This window comes from Pempheris klunzingeri, chromosome 10 (genome assembly GCF_042242105.1).
Source record: "Pempheris klunzingeri isolate RE-2024b chromosome 10, fPemKlu1.hap1, whole genome shotgun sequence".
Classification (NCBI taxonomy): Eukaryota; Metazoa; Chordata; class Actinopteri; order Acropomatiformes; family Pempheridae; genus Pempheris; species Pempheris klunzingeri.
The window spans coordinates 6,016,448-6,033,160 of NC_092021.1; the positions used below are offsets into that span (position 1 = coordinate 6,016,448).

Genomic DNA, 16,713 nt, shown 5'->3' on the forward strand with positions numbered 1-16,713 from the left:
TCGACTAATCACAGGTCCCCACTGGAAAGATTTCCAGCTCATTCTAGAAGACAAAGTACATAACAAGCACGTTTTCTTGCCATTAAAAAACACTTCTTTTGACTTCTTTTCTACGTGGGACAGCTCTGTCTGACGTTGTTTGGGTCTGTGTGGTTCTGTCTGGGACCCTTTGTAGATCAATGCATAATGAAAACTGCAGCTTGAAATAGAGGCAGTATTTATAACCACAGACAGTACTGTTGGCCGACATTTTAAAACAGGGAAAACTGTGGATATTGGTGGTTTGTTCTAACTACAGTACATCAGCCAAGGGGTTCTCAGTTTCTTCCATCACAGAACGCCTTTGTGTTTGGTTTAACCTCCGAGGCTTTATGTGAATTTGTGTGCGCGCATGAGCTGCCTTCAGCAACCTCTCTTTTAGTGCTTTGCTGTTACATTAACATTGCGGACGCTGCAAGTCTGTCTTTTCCCCTGTGAGCAGCAAACGGAGACCAGAGCAGATGTGCACTGGTCACCTTCTGTCCCATCATGTCACTGACGTGTCACAGATGATGATGTGAAGAACCTGCCATTTGAACTTTGTGGCACTAACTAGATTCTTCTCTTATGAGGCACACCCCTCCACCCACCTTACTAAATGCTACGTTTCCACAAATGAATGATTGCTCCATTTTCTGATGGTTTTCCGTTCATGTGACATCACATCAGGGTCCAGCTATAAAAGGAGAAACAACATGCTTCTTAGAGCTGGGAAAGGTGAAATCGGTGGCCAGTATTATTAGGCTGTCAGCTAGGCCCGCTAGTCTCATGGTTTTGTGATGACACAAGTGCCTGTGTGTGTGTGTGTGTGTGTGTGTGTTACTAAGTGTTGCACCATGCAGGAAATGGTTAACACCAGTGGGTGAGAGGAAGAGAGGGCTGCTGGATGCTGAAGAAGGAATGCTTATTCTAAGGAGGCCCTGTGATCATCACACACACACACACACACACATACAGTGAATGCACTGCTTTGCAAAGAGCTTAACTTGTTTCCTTATGCATGTGTGGATTGTGTGGGGGTGTGTTGGTGCTTATGCCCATTTATCTGCTGCTATTGGCTGCTGCACAGTGTGAAGGAGCCTCTGGCTTTAAAGCACAGAAGAAAGATCTTTTCTATATTTAGTGCGTCTTAACTATGTGAATTTTTTGTGATGCTTTTTGATTTTTATTTCTAACAGTGATGGGAAATTGAAAGCTCAGCTAGATGTTTAACACTGTTCCCCCATGATTTGTTATTGGTATATGTATGATATACATATGTTTGGTCGCAACAAAAACACAGAGTTGAATGTGAATCTTCTCTATCAGATGATTAGTAAGGTATCACTGAAAGCCTTTGGAAGATCAGGTACCCATCTGCTTTGATTTTGACATTGAATAGGAGAGGGAGAGAGAGAGACGGACAGAGAGAGAGAGGGAGAGAGAGTCTGTGTGGGTTGGAGGGCTAACATGCTACAGAGACAGAGTATAAATTGTGGCCAGCCTACTGAATGATGTGATTGTCTTCCTTATGCTCTCTGCCAAGTGAAATGGGCAAGCAGTCCCTCTGTCCAAGTGACTTGGAGGATTAAAGGGGCACAAATGGAGTCTTTGAGGGGAACAATAAGAGCCCGCTGTAGCCGTGCCCCCCCCCCACAGCTAGGGCACAGGCTAGGCTCATCTATGCCAACTGCGCTGAATAGCCGTACAAGTTGCTGCTTGGGGTGGGCAGGCTTAAGTGAACATTAGTAAATGTGCACAAACTCTCTGTTTTTATTGTCTCTGTTCCTGTCCAGCTGTCAAGTGAATGTCATGCAGAGCTTTCAAACGACCATAATAACGTGGTGTGAATTGGGTTGTAGTGAATAAATAGGCTCCGAGGCATCAAAGATTTTCACCCAAATGTAAAAACAAGGAAACGTGCTGTCTGGGCCTAAATATGCAATGCATTTATAGGATGTTGTTGTGGACGGATATTTTAAGATACCCTGCAGAACAATGACATGTAACCATACAAGCAAACTTTTCATTCCCAGAGGTTGGAGCTCCGGCTCCTGTCTCTAGTTAGTCTCTTTATTTCTGTTTTCCTGCGTGTCTACATTTTTTTGGTCATGTGTCTCTACATTTGAATGTTTTTCATCTGATTGCTACCCGCCTGTCACTTTCTCTTCTTTCTCAGCTCAGCAGCACCGAGCGCTGAAGGGACGCAGGGTGTGTTGGAAGAGAGGGACACCTAGATTGTAGAAACCAAAAAAGTGCAAAAATTTGTTATAAAACCAGAATGCAAAAAAAAAAAAAACAGCCTATTTTAATTTATGTTCATGTGGTATGTAAAGGTAGCCAAATCAGAGTAAGAGCCTGGTGGCCACTGGGAAATCAACAAGTCACTTCTCAGCTTCTGTGCCTCCTTTTTTTCAGTTCATTTATAAAGTCTGAGTGGACAGCCAGCTCATTGTCCTCAGACCAAGCCAGGCTACAATGATGTATTTCTGTTGTGTCTGTGTGCTGTGAAAACACCACTCCCACTAAATGCCCCTTTCTTCAGTTTTATATCTGAAACATTGCATTTTAGAGACCAGTCTTCCATTTTTCACACACAGACTGACGCTGCATGATTAGATGGTGGGAAAACTTGGGTCGGAATTTTCACATTATTGTCTGGTGCTAAAAACAACAGAATGGCTGAAGCTGTTTATCCAGGGCCGAAACAATGAATTGACTGATTGTAAAAATCAATGAATTAAGTTGATGAAGTTATTCATCAAATGAAACGGAGAAAACAAGACATTTGTTGATGCAGTGGGAAAAATATTTCCCCCTGACATATTAGAAACTAACAGACAAATAGACACAGTTAATCTTTGCTGTAATGAGTTATAGCCGTAGTCTCATACAGGACATGGCGTCATTGCTTATGCCCATTGTAGTTGAATTGGGCAGATACATGAGGCTGTCTATTTGACACAGCATTGATGGTTTTTGCTAGCTTTGTCATGATCGTTTCTCTTCATCCCAGCACAGACATCGTCTAATCAGCAGAGGTGCAGTAAAATGATATGCCCCCCCCCTCGTATGAGTGCTCTGTTGTGACGGTCAGCACTAAATCTGCTCCTGCTCGTCACTTTTGTTAGTCAAGCAAACAGTTAAATGCATTTAGTGCATAATGACTGTTACCTTTGAGGCTTCGAAGCAGTGCTAGTCAGAACAGGTCAGGCTTCAACTTCAAAGGATCAGTCAGCATTCTCTGACGTAGATGAAGGAATCATCCTGCCCTCTGATATCTTTCCGTCTGCGGGGGGGGGGGGTTTGGGTGTTCAGGAGTACAAGCTAAAGTTACAACTCACCATGTTGCTTTTACTCTCGTGTGGAAATCAGAGCAAGCAAAAAGACATTTTTCCTTACTGAGATCAGAAAAGTGTCCCATTACACACATTATTATTGCACTCATAAAGCCAAAGAGGAGAAGATAGAGGTCTAATGTCTAATGTCAGCAAAATGTTCTTCATACTGTGTCTAGGTGAACAAACTAGCAATACAAAATCCCTCATCAGCAGCCACAGTGTGCAGGCAGAGTTTCCTGAGAATGGAGCCACCTGCTCCCCTGGCTGCTTGTCAAGGTGCTGTTCTAAGAGAGTGAGAGAGCATTTGCCTGCTAGATATCTGACAGACTTAAAGCCTGTGTGCATGAAACAGGTAGAGGCACGGCTTCTGAGGGACCAAATAGTCTAGTTGGTGGAGAGAAAATGAAATATATGAGTCAAAATACTCCGAGGCTGGTGAATATTTGATTATATCGATCCATAACTTGCATCCAGAAGGTTAATTTCCTGTCCTTCCAGCAGACTCTCCGGTATGTCAGCAAAACAAGACATCTTTGTCATGACATAACGCTGATCACCAGTCATCTGTCTCTTACGTAACCCCACAGGCCGCTGGCTAAGCCATGACCTGTACGATGGACCCCATCAGTTTTCCCCGGAGCTCCAGGGAGAACCAAGAGAGAACAGATGGAGATGGACCGAGACGGAGCAAAAGACAAGAAAGTGAAGAATGAGATGTAGAATAAGAGAGAGAGATGGAGAGATGTGGGGATAAGGACAGGGACAGAGATAGGAAAGCTGCAGGGATAGACGAGGTTAAAAGAGGAGACAACCCCCCCCCTCTGTCAGGCAGTACAGAACATTATCAACCGTGTCTCTCATTTTAAGAACTTAACTTTCCAGAACTTTAAAAATCCCACATGCCTTTGGGCTTTTGTTCTTTTTCTAAAGAGTACAGTGTGGGGAGAGAAAATCCTCCCTATTATATAAATCTGTGGTTCAGGCACAGATTACTGGTGACTGTGCTGATGCCAGTGCAGCTTCAGCAATTTGAGCGCTTCAATGTGTTGTGGTGTTGTTTGCAGTGGACAGTGTACACTGACACCTAGCGCGCAGAAGAGGCATCACTTCCTTCACTGCTGTGCGTGTGTGTTCTTTAAGGGTTACATAAGGGCACAGAAGGGTTTTAAGGGCGTTTTGGCTTGAAACTCTTTTCCAAAATAAATTGCATTGCTTTTCCTTTAAAGTGATATAACAATAGTTTTATATTACACCCTTTTATTCGGTTGTCTGTTTCTTGAATTTTTTCGTGGTTGACTACATGCATTATGGCCTACTGAAGTTTTCTGCTTAACATGAAGGAGGCAAAGCATTGTGATGGTGGAGTGAATCCTTAAAAAAAAAATGTAGAATGCAAGATAGAACGCAAGATAAAATCTTTTTGCCAGTATGTTACTTTAGTTTTATCTATTTTTTTTTTTTTTTTTCAAAGTAAGGTATCCAAAAATGTATTGCTCTAGTATTGGTACAAAGATATTTGGCTGACTGATATTAAGGTATCATATCAGATTCAGCATTGTACTGAAAGTACATATTTTACTCTGCATCAGGCTGCCACTAGCGCCACCTTTAATGTGTCAGGTCAGAGATTTTAAAACCGACTTCGAAGAACTGCTCATTTTGTGCCATCCAGCGGCACTGAAAATCTGGTGATATCACAAGATGTATTTTTTTTTTTTAGTTTTCCACAATATAAGATTTGGCCATACTGTATATATCAAGTTAACTATTCTTGCAATTCATTCAGGTATTCAATTTGTTAGGTATTTAGTTTGGTGGTTTAGCTAAAAACTTATATTCATATCTGATTATTTTATCTATTTCAGTTTCTGTTTTGATTAATAGAAAATGGGCTTTACCCCAGTGCATGTCGCAATAAAGACATTGTAAAGGAGATATAGAGTGGTAGAAGACTGTCCATATTACCTGCTTCCACCAGAGTGAGAAAAATAACTATCAAATGACAAAATGGACAAGAAATGCAAAATAGATTGCGAACGTTTTTTCAAGGATGAGGTGTTCTGTGGTTGAACAGCTTTTTTTAAAAAAGAGGTTGAATATCTAAATCAGATGTCCTCAGCTGCCCAAAGGCCAGCAGTAGACTCTGCACATACTGTGCTTCTTTCAAGTGTGTAACTATTTGTGAAAGATTGTTAAAAGAAAACTCAACCTTCACTGACGAAGTCTGTATTAGAGAACATTGATGCTATTTAGAGATCCTTTCCCCCCTGAGAGAATGTTTGCAACTGTAATATACTCGGCCCTTTGTCTGCCGTCCTTATCTTGTCCTCCGTCTCATTTGTTGAGCAATGAGTCCTGTGTATGTGCTTGTATTGGAGACCCCTGCATCTGGAATTCGCATGTGGTCAGTGTAGGAGTATGATTGGCCTCAGTGCTGTTCTATCTTCACGAAACCTTCAAGCATTTCATATGATCCTTTGATTTTACACAATAAGCTGCAGACGTCACACAAGCCCTCCATGTTGATCCTTTATCAGTGATTAAATCTTTTCAGAGAGCCAGGGGTGATGTTAGGGGGCCTCTGGGGGATCACTGTCACCAGTCTCCTTAGCTTCAGACGGTACTAGTGACCTGCTTCTCTCTGCAGCACACAATCCTGTGTCCGTGTGTCGACTGTTGTCTGTGTCCGTGTGTGTACATCGGTGTTTGAGTTGCTCATTACATGTTGCATGCGCTGCTAATTGCTCCCCTGACAGACCGATAAATCGGTGGTGTCAGCGTTGATGAGAACAGCCCCTCTCACAGCTGTAATCAATATTTCTCTAAGTGTGGCAGGGCGCTGGGCTTTCTGTGAAGGTGCTCAAGCCATTAGCATTCATGCAGATGTATGTGGAGTGAGCTCCGATGTCTTTTTTTTTTTTGAAGCTTTTAGGGCTGTAGCGTTTGCTCTGTAGTTTAAACAAAGTGAGGGCCAGTTGGCAAATTCTGCCTTTACGTCTGCTGTTTTCTGATGAAAGGGGCAACATTGGACTGTATTCCAACAGAGCAGGGAGTTAACTAAACATATATAATATGCCTTATTTTGACATGTCACAGTAAGAAAAGCACAGGTGTCAATTATAAAATGACTAATGGCTGAATTCCATTCAGGGTCCAGATATTGTGCATGCTGGTTCGCTGTCACGCTGTCATGGCTTACTGGGACAGAAACACTGTTAATGTCATTAGTAACAGCTGTCCTTTTCCTACTGTGACAAGTCAAAGTAGCTGCTAGCACTCCATTAACTCATAATTGTGTTTTGTTATTGTTGATTATTATCTAAACCTGCTTAAATGCAGAGCAGGGTTTATGAGGTGGCAGGTATGACATTCAATCAGTTATCAGTTGATAATCAAATCGATTTTGAAGCCACTACAACAAAGCCATACGAGTTAGGTCTTTGTTAGCTTGTATTGTTTACACATCCATTGGTACATGTGGCATCCTCTTCAGTGTCCGGCAAAGAGACATTGACAAACTCCGCCCCAAACGGCTCCATACAGCACTGCGCCCTTTTTGGTTTCGTGCATAGAGTTAAGCAACGTCATTTTATTCCCAGTGGAGCTCCACCCAACATCGACCAGACTAGACGTCCAATCACCCTCGGGAAATAAAAACACCTGGGTGTGTGTGGAGGGGCTTTAAGCCTCATGTAGCCCTGCTAGCACAGCATGTGCAGGGCTCTAAAGATTGAAGTGTCAGTCAGCCATTCAAGCACGGGTCTTTCTGCACGTACAAGAAATAATACTAAGTAACTGCAGAAATAATTGTACATGTTTATATTGCCTATGTATTTTGTCATGTCTGCAGTAACGCCTCGTGCTGAGACACAGCATTAACGTGTGTTTAACATTCTGTTTTGCTGTTGTTGTAGAAGTATGTGTACTTGCTGAGGCCAGAAAGGTGATCTCATAACAATAGGCCCCTCCCTCATAAGAGTCCCTACAGTCCAGCAGCATCACCAGTGATGGTATTGTGAGACAGTCACACACGTACAGCAACAGACACTCCACTGCTCAGAGAAGGGCTTAAGGGGTGGTTAGTCTGGCACTCTGTCAGAGCCCAGCGTTCAACAGAGGCACATGCAGAGCATACACACGCATACTCAGACACACACACACATCCACACACACACACACACACCCTGTGGACATTGATGCCTGTCGAAAAAGCGAGAGCGTGTTAGTGGGTGCAGCAGAGACATGCTGAAGAAGCTGATGTGCAAGAAAATCTGCTCTCGTAAGAATGACTCCTTTTTTCTCCCCTTTTCTTCCCTCCATTCCCCCCTGTGCTTGGTTTTGCTGTCACATAGTTTAATTTTTGGTGTCTCGTCTGTGTTTTCCTTCTGTCGTGGCTCTGCTTTCTCTGGCTGTGAACGTCTCCTTCATCTCTCAACCTGTTGCCTTTTGTCCCCGTCTTCCACTTTATTGTTTTCTGTCCATCTGTCTGCGATAGATGCAGTGTCATGGTCATGAGGGAGCTGGTTTTTGTGTATGAGCTTGACCATTGATCTATGATTTATTTCAACTTATCAGTTAATCAGTTACATTAATTATCAATATTAATTAACACGGCTTGACTCCACCGATGAAAACGGTGTTTGTGTGCAGCTTGAAGGGCTGGGCTTCAGTCCTAAACAGCAGCTCATTGTAAATCTACAGGATTTGCTCAATTGATTGAGGAATTGTTTTTAAATCAATCCTGTTTCTCTACATGTCCTCAAAAACAGACAATGACTCCTGATCGCAAACATGGTCGCCATGCTTCAGCTGATGGCAACCACCCAGCACCATCGTATCTCCCCCGGGCTAATCCCTCGTGTGAATGGTCACGTTGGGCAGGTGACAGGGGGCCATGCATTCATGCTTGGCTGCAAAACCAGATTAAAGTCAGATGGATAGATAGAGGCTGAATGGATACATACACACAACCTGACAGATTGACTGCGTTGCACTCTCTATTGAGGCAGGCAGAGGTCATACAATGCAGGGATGACTCAGGGCCTGCTGTAGGCAGATAAATGAGAGGGGGATGATGATGCATTTCACCGTGGGCCCTAATACTAACCAGGAATACTGTCTTAAAACCCTGACCTCAGAGGGGAGCGACGTGTCTCTGCTTGATGAGGAGATAATGATTTACTGATCTTTACAGGAAACATCTCTGACATACAGTCATTTAGCCAACAAGTGAATAGCGTTCATTTTTTCCAGTTCACATTAGCTATCACATGACGCATTGCCCTGCTTCTGCCTCTGTTCTTGCAGATAAAAACTTTGAGGATGAAGATTCTGTGGATGGAGGCCGGTCCTCCTCCTCTTCCTCATCTAAAGCGCCCCCCAGTGGCAGGAGGACTGTAGTGAGCTCTGTGAGAAGGCCCAGCTCAGCTACCACAGCAAAGGCTACAGGTGAGGGAGATGCTCTGTCCACACAGACGCACATAGCCACAATACACTGTGCAACCTGTGCACAATTTTCAACAGAAGTAATAGTAAATGTGCCGATGCTCTAATGGGTCTTCTTTCACCACAGCGAGTAATCTGCTAATGTCTCGACCCTGCATGTACTTCTGTGCTTAGATCATTCGTTGGAAGGGTTTAAGTACTGTTGAATCTCTGCGTATTTTTTTCCAAAGGTAAAGAAGCAGGTGCCGGTGCCGTTGATGAAGAGGATTTCATCAAAGCCTTTGAAGATGTCCCCTCAGTCCAGGTAGTCTGAACTGAATATAGCTTGGTTTGACAGAGACACATGGGAAGGTACCCAAACTTAAACAAACAATAGGCATGAATACAGCATTGACAGCTATAGTGATATTTTCTAATTCCTTCTGTTTTTTTAGTCCTCTAATAACAACTACTGACTACATATTATCTGTCAATGTATGCACATGATGGAATGATGGGCACAAAACACTCACTTACTTGCTCACAGGTGGAATTTAACATGTTAACATGAGCAACTGATGACAAATTTGTACATTTGAGAGGGTCTATGCACTTCTGTGGTGTGGACTTAAACCAGCTGGTCTCTCTCAGATACCAAGCTGTAAAGCAGAGGTTCTCAAAGTTTTTCATGACAATTTAGGGAGCCAGCATGTAACTGAGGACCACACAGGAAAAATGCACACATAAAACAAAATAATTCCGAAAACCAATTATTTCTTTGTTAAAATGTATGAAGGCTTCCCCACCAGAGGGACTCTTGGCAGTTATAGGAGCTTACTATATCTCACAATAACACGCTGTCGTTGTTATTATCATTATTGTTGTTGTTGTTTTTGATATTAGTAGTTGTAGTCGTACAGTGGCAGGTTACGGTGGCAGTAGCAGTGGTATTGATCACAATGGTTATGAGTGCGTCGCTACATTAGCATAACTTCTCTTACTTGGGTCAGGTCTCGTCTCGCAGTCCAGCTCCATCCCCATTTCCTGCGCTAACTTTAACTAGCTGCACTAGCATTGAAGACAGAATTTAATTTCCGTGACACTCACGAGGTACCACTAGTTGCCATGCAACCAGCAGCTTTCTATAAGTTGCCATTCCTAACTTGACAGACACTTGTTGATGGGGTGCAGTTTGACGCAGTAGCCCAGTAGTGTATTATAATGCAGGCTGAAACATAATCTCTTTCTATGTCCAGATCTACTCTAACAGAGAGCTGGAGGACCAGCTGACCAAGATCAGAGAAGTGCTGTCTGACGACAAACATGACTGGGAGCACCGAGTGGTAGCGGTAAGACCAAGAAACTAAATGTATACTCTCTCACACACACACAGGATGGACGCGCATGAATCCAGTGATGAAACACTGTCTCCTTTGTCTTGTTGCTCTCCAGCTGAAGAAGGTCCGTTCTCTCATGCTGGCTGGGGCAACTGAGTACGAGGGTTTCCCTCAGCAGTTGCGTCTCCTGGAAGCTCCCCTCAAGCTGTCGGCTAAAGACCTGCGCTCACAGGTGGTCCGCGAGGCCTGCATCACACTAGGGTAAGACCCCGAGTTAAGAAGGAAGTACTGTCTGGTTCAGATCTGTCAATGTTGTCGGAACATTTTAATCTGATGATAACTCTCATAGAACTACCCAATAAATTCCTTTCCTTGACAAATAATGTAATTATTTCATCATGACATAGCATGTTTTCACCATGTTCACACACTTCCAGACGCCAGCACTAATCGATTAGATTTAGCACCTATTTAAGTGTACATTACACAAAAAAACACATTGCATTGTGTCTTTATATTTATTATGTTATTTGATACTGATAATCTTTTACAGGTTAGCATATAGAAGGGTTGTACAATTATTGGATATTGAATAGAGTGTGTTTGTTAACACTGATTAATTACAAAAATGGCGCAACACAGTGAAAAATAAAGTTGTTATAATTTCTGTTTTAGTTGGAGAGTCGTTTATGGATCAGTTGCCTTGCCGGGATAGTCTCAGTGGCTTTGATTGGCAGCAGTGATATTAAACTCAAACCTCTGACTGATTAGGCTCTTCTTAAAAAATAGCCTGATAGAATATTTTCTTTCCACATACTTAAGCTAATGACTATGAGCCCTGCTCGAGTAAGAAACGAGCAGCACGCCCACCACCCAAAAGCATCCGTCATCCCAACAACCCTGATGAGGTGGAACTGAGCAGAGATGCACTGAAAGAGCAGCAGGTTGATGAATAGATGTGAGCTACCATAGATCCAGTCATCCCTTGTAATGTCACCACTGCAGTTCACCTTGCAGTCCAGTACAAATATTGTGATGGATTAGATGTTAAATTTTTCTTCAGATTTTTAGACGAGGACTACCTAGACACATTTTTTGGAATATCAAATGTCAAATCTTTTTTCTGGTGATCTCTAAATTTCTCTTTCCTATAAAAAAGAAACAACTGCCCAACTGTCAGAATAATCTCACATACACTTTTATGTCTCTGAGAAAATTAAATGTGGAAATGATCACTTGTTGCACCTTATTCCTTTACTTTTAACGTTACTTTACTGACCTGCACCTGCATCAGTCCTCTTTGTATTGTCAGAAAGAACAATAACACATCACTATGAATGGATCACCTGATGGGGTATACACTTGTTGTTTAACACCACGTCCACGTCCTTCCCTCTTTCTCCCTTTATCAGACATTTGTCATCAATACTGGGTAACAAGTTTGACCACGGAGCGGAGAGCGTCATGCCCACACTGCTGAACCTCGTGCCCAACAGTGCCAAAGTCATGGCCACATCTGGAATGGCCGTCATCCGTCTCATCCTCAGGGTAAGACCTCTAGAGGGGTGAGTTAATGTGGTTCCTCAGGCCCTTTCCATATGTTTGCCGTCATAGGAATCTTGGAACGATGCATTTACAGTGCTTGTCATCACCAGACCACAAAAGCATCATCATGTCAGAGTTGGATAATTGTCAGAAGAAATGTTGGTACCTTACTTTTTTGTCTTTCTCTTCCAGCACACACACTACCCACGTCTCATTCCCATCATCACCAGTAATTGCACCTCCAAATCAGTAGCAGTCAGACGGTAAGAGGACATTAACGCTGCTACTAGGTGGTGTTCGTACACGATGGTCAAAAGTATTAAACTACACAAATTAAGGGAGATTTCATTAGTTTAACTTTCCCCTTCCAGACGCTGTTATGAGTTCCTGGACCTCATGTTGCAGGAGTGGCACACTAACACACTAGAAAGGTAAGTTGAAACCTATGAGGAGAAAAATGCGTGCACGTATTTGTATTTGTAGTCGAGGTAACTCTTCCTCCTCCTCTTCCTCTGACATGATGACATTTGAGTTTGCTAACATTTGAGTTCGCTGAGTGTTGGCTGGGTGCACCACTGATGAGGCCCATTAAATTGATGAGTCCTGAGAGAGCCATCATCATCAAGACCCCCAGCAACAAGGCGACTTTCCATCTCTGTAACCATGACAACTGCAGCAGAGACCTTAAAAAGCGTGCGAGATTCTCAGCGGGTGCCCACATTGCCTGTGGACCCCCAGAAGACTAAAACAGGAAGACACAGAAAAAGAGAGAGATATTCTGGAGGAGTTTTTTTTTTTTTTTTTTTTTTACTTACAGGAGTCGTCCACATAAACTTCCTGGTTTTATCTTGCCGTGATCGTGGCTCTTGGGTTAAATGCTTGTGTCATCCTCACCATGTTCCCTTACTACCCCAGGCATGTGGCCGTTCTGACTGAGACCATCAAGAAAGGCATACATGATGCTGACTCTGAGGCCAGATCCATCGCACGAAAGTAAGTGTCATTCAAGGATTTCGCATCCCATCAGGCTTATGTTATGACTTATGACTTCGTTTTATAAGAAAACCAAGTATTCAACAATTCTCACCACCCACAGGTGCTATTGGGGTTTCCATGGTCACTACAGTCGGGAGGCAGAGCATCTGTTCCAGGCGCTGGAGTCCACCTATCAGAAGGCCCTCCAGTCTCACCTGAAGAGCTCTGACAGCATCGTGTCTCTACCCCAGTCCGACCGCTCCTCATCATCTTCGCAGGAGAGTCTGAAGTAAGACCACGATGCCCTTCTTGTGTTTCCCGTCTAAGTCCCCGGCTTCTGTTTTTTATCTTTTCCCTTCTCATGTTCTCATCCTTGTTTCCTTTGTTCAGTTTTAGATTACATCTCCTTCCATCCCACGCTCTTTGTTCATCATCTCCTTCTTTCCTCCCCTCTCCCACCTTCCACCTTCTTTATATACTTTTTTGCTCATCTGTTTGCTGTGATTGATTAGAGGAAAGCACCAATGTATCTGTCTTGTTGAACATGATTTTAACAACATCGGTAATTATTATCAGAGCTCTCACACATGCACAGGCACTCTTAGATTGATTATCATCATTAACCTAGTTTATAGATTCCCTATGGAGTGTGTTGACTAATGACCTCATACTCAAACCATCAAGACTACAGCTGTCGTGGTTATCTGTGTGTGTGTGTGTGTGTGTGTGTGTGTGTGTTTATTGGTGGGGTGTTTATGTTTGAGAGGATGAGCTCATTTTTATCGTAACATTTTTTTTTCTGTCTCACAGGAAGCTTAGGTTTTTAATGTGATGCTAATGATGTCTTAAGCTGCTACATGCTGAGCTGTATGGGAACATACTGCACATGGCACATTTATCATAGACATTTTTATTCAAAGATCTCTCCATATGTTTTGCATAAATAATTTCATCTGAATTGTTCTTGGATACAATAACTGTCAAGGTGGTCGAGGTAATCGTTATTCCTGAGGAGCAATTTGATGCACAGCAGTTCAACACACTAAAGAATTACAGATGTTAGTCAAAAGGCGTATAGCGGCATAGACATGTGAGTAAATCTGTCGGTCCTGCATGTTGGCAGATTATATCTGAGCCTGAACTATGTGACCAAAGGGTGACTGTGGTCATCAGGGACTGACAGGACCTTTGTACAATTGGGGAAAGGTCCTTCAGATATATGCCTGTACTTTATTGCACATTCTGACAATTCATGCTCACCTTTTCCTGTTTTTCGAGATAAGTGACCCAAAGCCAGTAGATAAAAGAGGATAGAGCAGATTCAACAAAACAAGAATTATTCATCCTGATAAAGGTGGTGTCAACATTAAAACCTCTGAGCTTCCAATAAAAGTACCTGCGCTGATGGGCCTGTGCTCAGACATCAGTATTTAGTTCAAAGGTTAGCCTATCATCAGCTCATTGGGTTTGGAAGGTACATAAAGTCTAAAAGGTGTCTTGTGTTTCTGTTTTTTGCAGCCGGCCATTGTCTGTGAAGAGTGTCATTGGAGGGAGCATAACGAGGAGTAAGCCACTTCCCAAGTCATATTCTCAGAGTTAGCCAGTGGTGTTAGTTGGGAGGAAGCAGCCAAGAGTAAGCAGACTGAAGTTTCATTCACCCTTTATCAAGACCTTGTATCCATTCTGTCCCCAGCAGCACTAATCTGTAGTTTAGTGTTTAAAGGGAGATGAGATAAGATACAACGTTACTGAGGAATTCACCTTACAGTGATAAAGGAAACAGTCTAAAAAGATAAAACAATAGAGATAAAGAACTACTAAATCAATGACATTCACAAGCTACATATGCATTATAATATTTAGATACATGAAGGTGATTTGTGCATGTGTGTACTTGAGGTAATGAGTCAAGTCTCAGCTTCACAACTGGCTTCGGCTGTTGTCACAGTTCTTGTATAGTCTGATGGCAGATGACAGAAATTCTTTCGCAAATTCTTGAGGGAAGTGACAAGTAAAAAGCTTAGAAGTAGATACCAGCACTTAAAATGAGCCTCCTAAAGTGTCTATGTACTTATCATCTCTGTGCCGTTGTAGGTAAGCTAGTGAGCACCAGGGTGTCTACCACACCGGGTTCCCTCCAGCGTTCTCGTAGTGACATCGATGTAAACGCCGCCTCCAACTCCAAGTCTCGTCTGTCCACCGTCCCTGCCTCCTCACCGTTCAGCTCTGCGGCTGCCCTTCCCCCAGGATCCTACGCCTCATTAGGTAATCCATCAGACATCTCCCTCTAACCTTGTGAAAGCAGAAAAACATGTCATGTGGCAGTTTCACTCTGAATCTCTCTCTCTGCCATTCAGTAAAAATGCTCATGTAAATACAGTTGAGCTTTGTTCAAGTTAGAGTGCAAACTGGAAGCAAGATGAACTAGGCTAGGCTAAAACGGCATCAAATTATTACTTGAGCTAGAGTTTTGCTAAACTTGATTTAAGAAAAGGCAGAAGCCCTCAGAGCTGCACTGTTGCACTTGGCTCAGGAAAGAGCCATATCTACAGTATTTGAGTAAATGTTGGTTAACGAGGCCCTTTTTCAGAGGCGCACTCAAGCCATTATTCTTAAAGTCTCTCATCATCATGAAGTATTAAAGCATTTTCCCCTGTAGTCGCTGGCTATTTAGGGCCTGACTGGGTTTATTAATGACTACTGAGGTCGTCATTAAACTGTTCTGCCAGCAGGAACTGTTTAAATCCTAAGCTGACACTTTTGACAAACCAGTATGATGAGGCTGAGCAGCCCCCTAGTGTGATGAAAACCTGTGACACTTTTACTGATGTTTTCACTAACACTTTAAGCCAACGGGAAATCATGTAGCGTTTACCATCCCCCACCAATAGATAGGTAATGTACTGGAATCTTTTTGCCATGCAGAGACCCCACCCCCCACTCTTGTTCTTCTCTCAGTGAGTCCCCATAGCTCAATTATGGCCATTACTAATGATGATGAGGTCCCTTGCTTACACACTCACTCCTGTACCTGCTTAAATTGCTACTAATGTCTTCCTCTATACCTCTCCTCCCACTCGCTGCTGCACCACCTTTCTTAAATGCCCAAAGATGGCACTCCTGGTAAAAGCGATGGTAAGATTTGTGTGTGTGTGTGTGTGTGTGTGTGTGTGTGTGTGTGTTCTGTATTTTGTGCAAACCGCACAGAACGCAAGACAGTGAAGACGTACGAGTGTGTCTTTTTTGTCAGCTGTCACGGGCCACACGTTTACATCCTTCCTCTCTTCATCCGTGCTCTCTTTTCCTCTCTTTATCCCCCCAAGTGGTCGTCAATAATGTGGAACTCTGCATGGACTGTCTGCATGGATTTCTTCCTCTGACTGTAAACCCGAACAACTGTATCCATCAACTCCGTTACAAGTCTGATGTTTCATACTGTGTAGGGTTGTCTTCAAGTCAGTAGGGAAGGTCGTTTTCTTCACCACTTTCTTGCCTCACAGAAATTGATGTTCCACTTTAACAGCGCAGCGTTTCATGAACCCAAGCTTTTAATTATGTGACCAGAGTTGATGAATCTGGTCAAACTCTGTGTGAAACTTAATGAGAATGTTTCATACTAATACTTTTTTCTTATCAGTCACCCACAAATCATATCAGCTAGTTGTACATTTCTATGATCTGAGCAAAAGAAACTGGAGGAGATGACTGCACACAGTTACACTTCCACCTCAAGGAGACTTATTTTCGGCCTGCTGTGTAACTCACTCACCATTCTCCAGCTGCTATTTTTGGCACATTGTGTAACATTGTATAACGGGCTGCACAAGGCGTTTTAGGTGAGATGGCCTTTGCCCCCACCTTATCAGAGAGTCCGAGGGTCACAGCAGCCCTCGTTTTCACCACATTTCACATTGCGCTTTGGAAGTGAGAGTGAGAAAGTATTGTTTTTGGCCAGCATGTGCGCGAACTATGTTAAACCACAATCAAATGTCTTTTAGTTCAAGTAGCATTTATTTATGTTAAAGGGGATGTTGACAGGGTCGAGTTATTCTTACACAAGTGCTCTTGAGGTT

The 16,713-nt window shown here is 42.9% G+C and overlaps 1 protein-coding gene across 1 annotated transcript in view; it reads left to right on the forward strand.

Annotated features, from left to right (window-relative positions):
• The window catches only part of clasp1a (cytoplasmic linker associated protein 1a), a 74,351-nt gene that overhangs the window by 34,922 nt on the left and 22,716 nt on the right, over positions 1-16,713 (forward strand). The window contains exons 9-19 of the mRNA XM_070838555.1: positions 8,667-8,807; positions 9,035-9,108; positions 10,040-10,132; positions 10,236-10,381; positions 11,533-11,668; positions 11,858-11,928; positions 12,037-12,096; positions 12,581-12,658; positions 12,762-12,929; positions 14,159-14,205; positions 14,735-14,905. Coding sequence (XP_070694656.1) covers positions 8,667-8,807; positions 9,035-9,108; positions 10,040-10,132; positions 10,236-10,381; positions 11,533-11,668; positions 11,858-11,928; positions 12,037-12,096; positions 12,581-12,658; positions 12,762-12,929; positions 14,159-14,205; positions 14,735-14,905 — 1,185 coding nt within the window. The remainder of the gene's footprint in view (positions 1-8,666; positions 8,808-9,034; positions 9,109-10,039; positions 10,133-10,235; positions 10,382-11,532; positions 11,669-11,857; positions 11,929-12,036; positions 12,097-12,580; positions 12,659-12,761; positions 12,930-14,158; positions 14,206-14,734; positions 14,906-16,713) is intronic.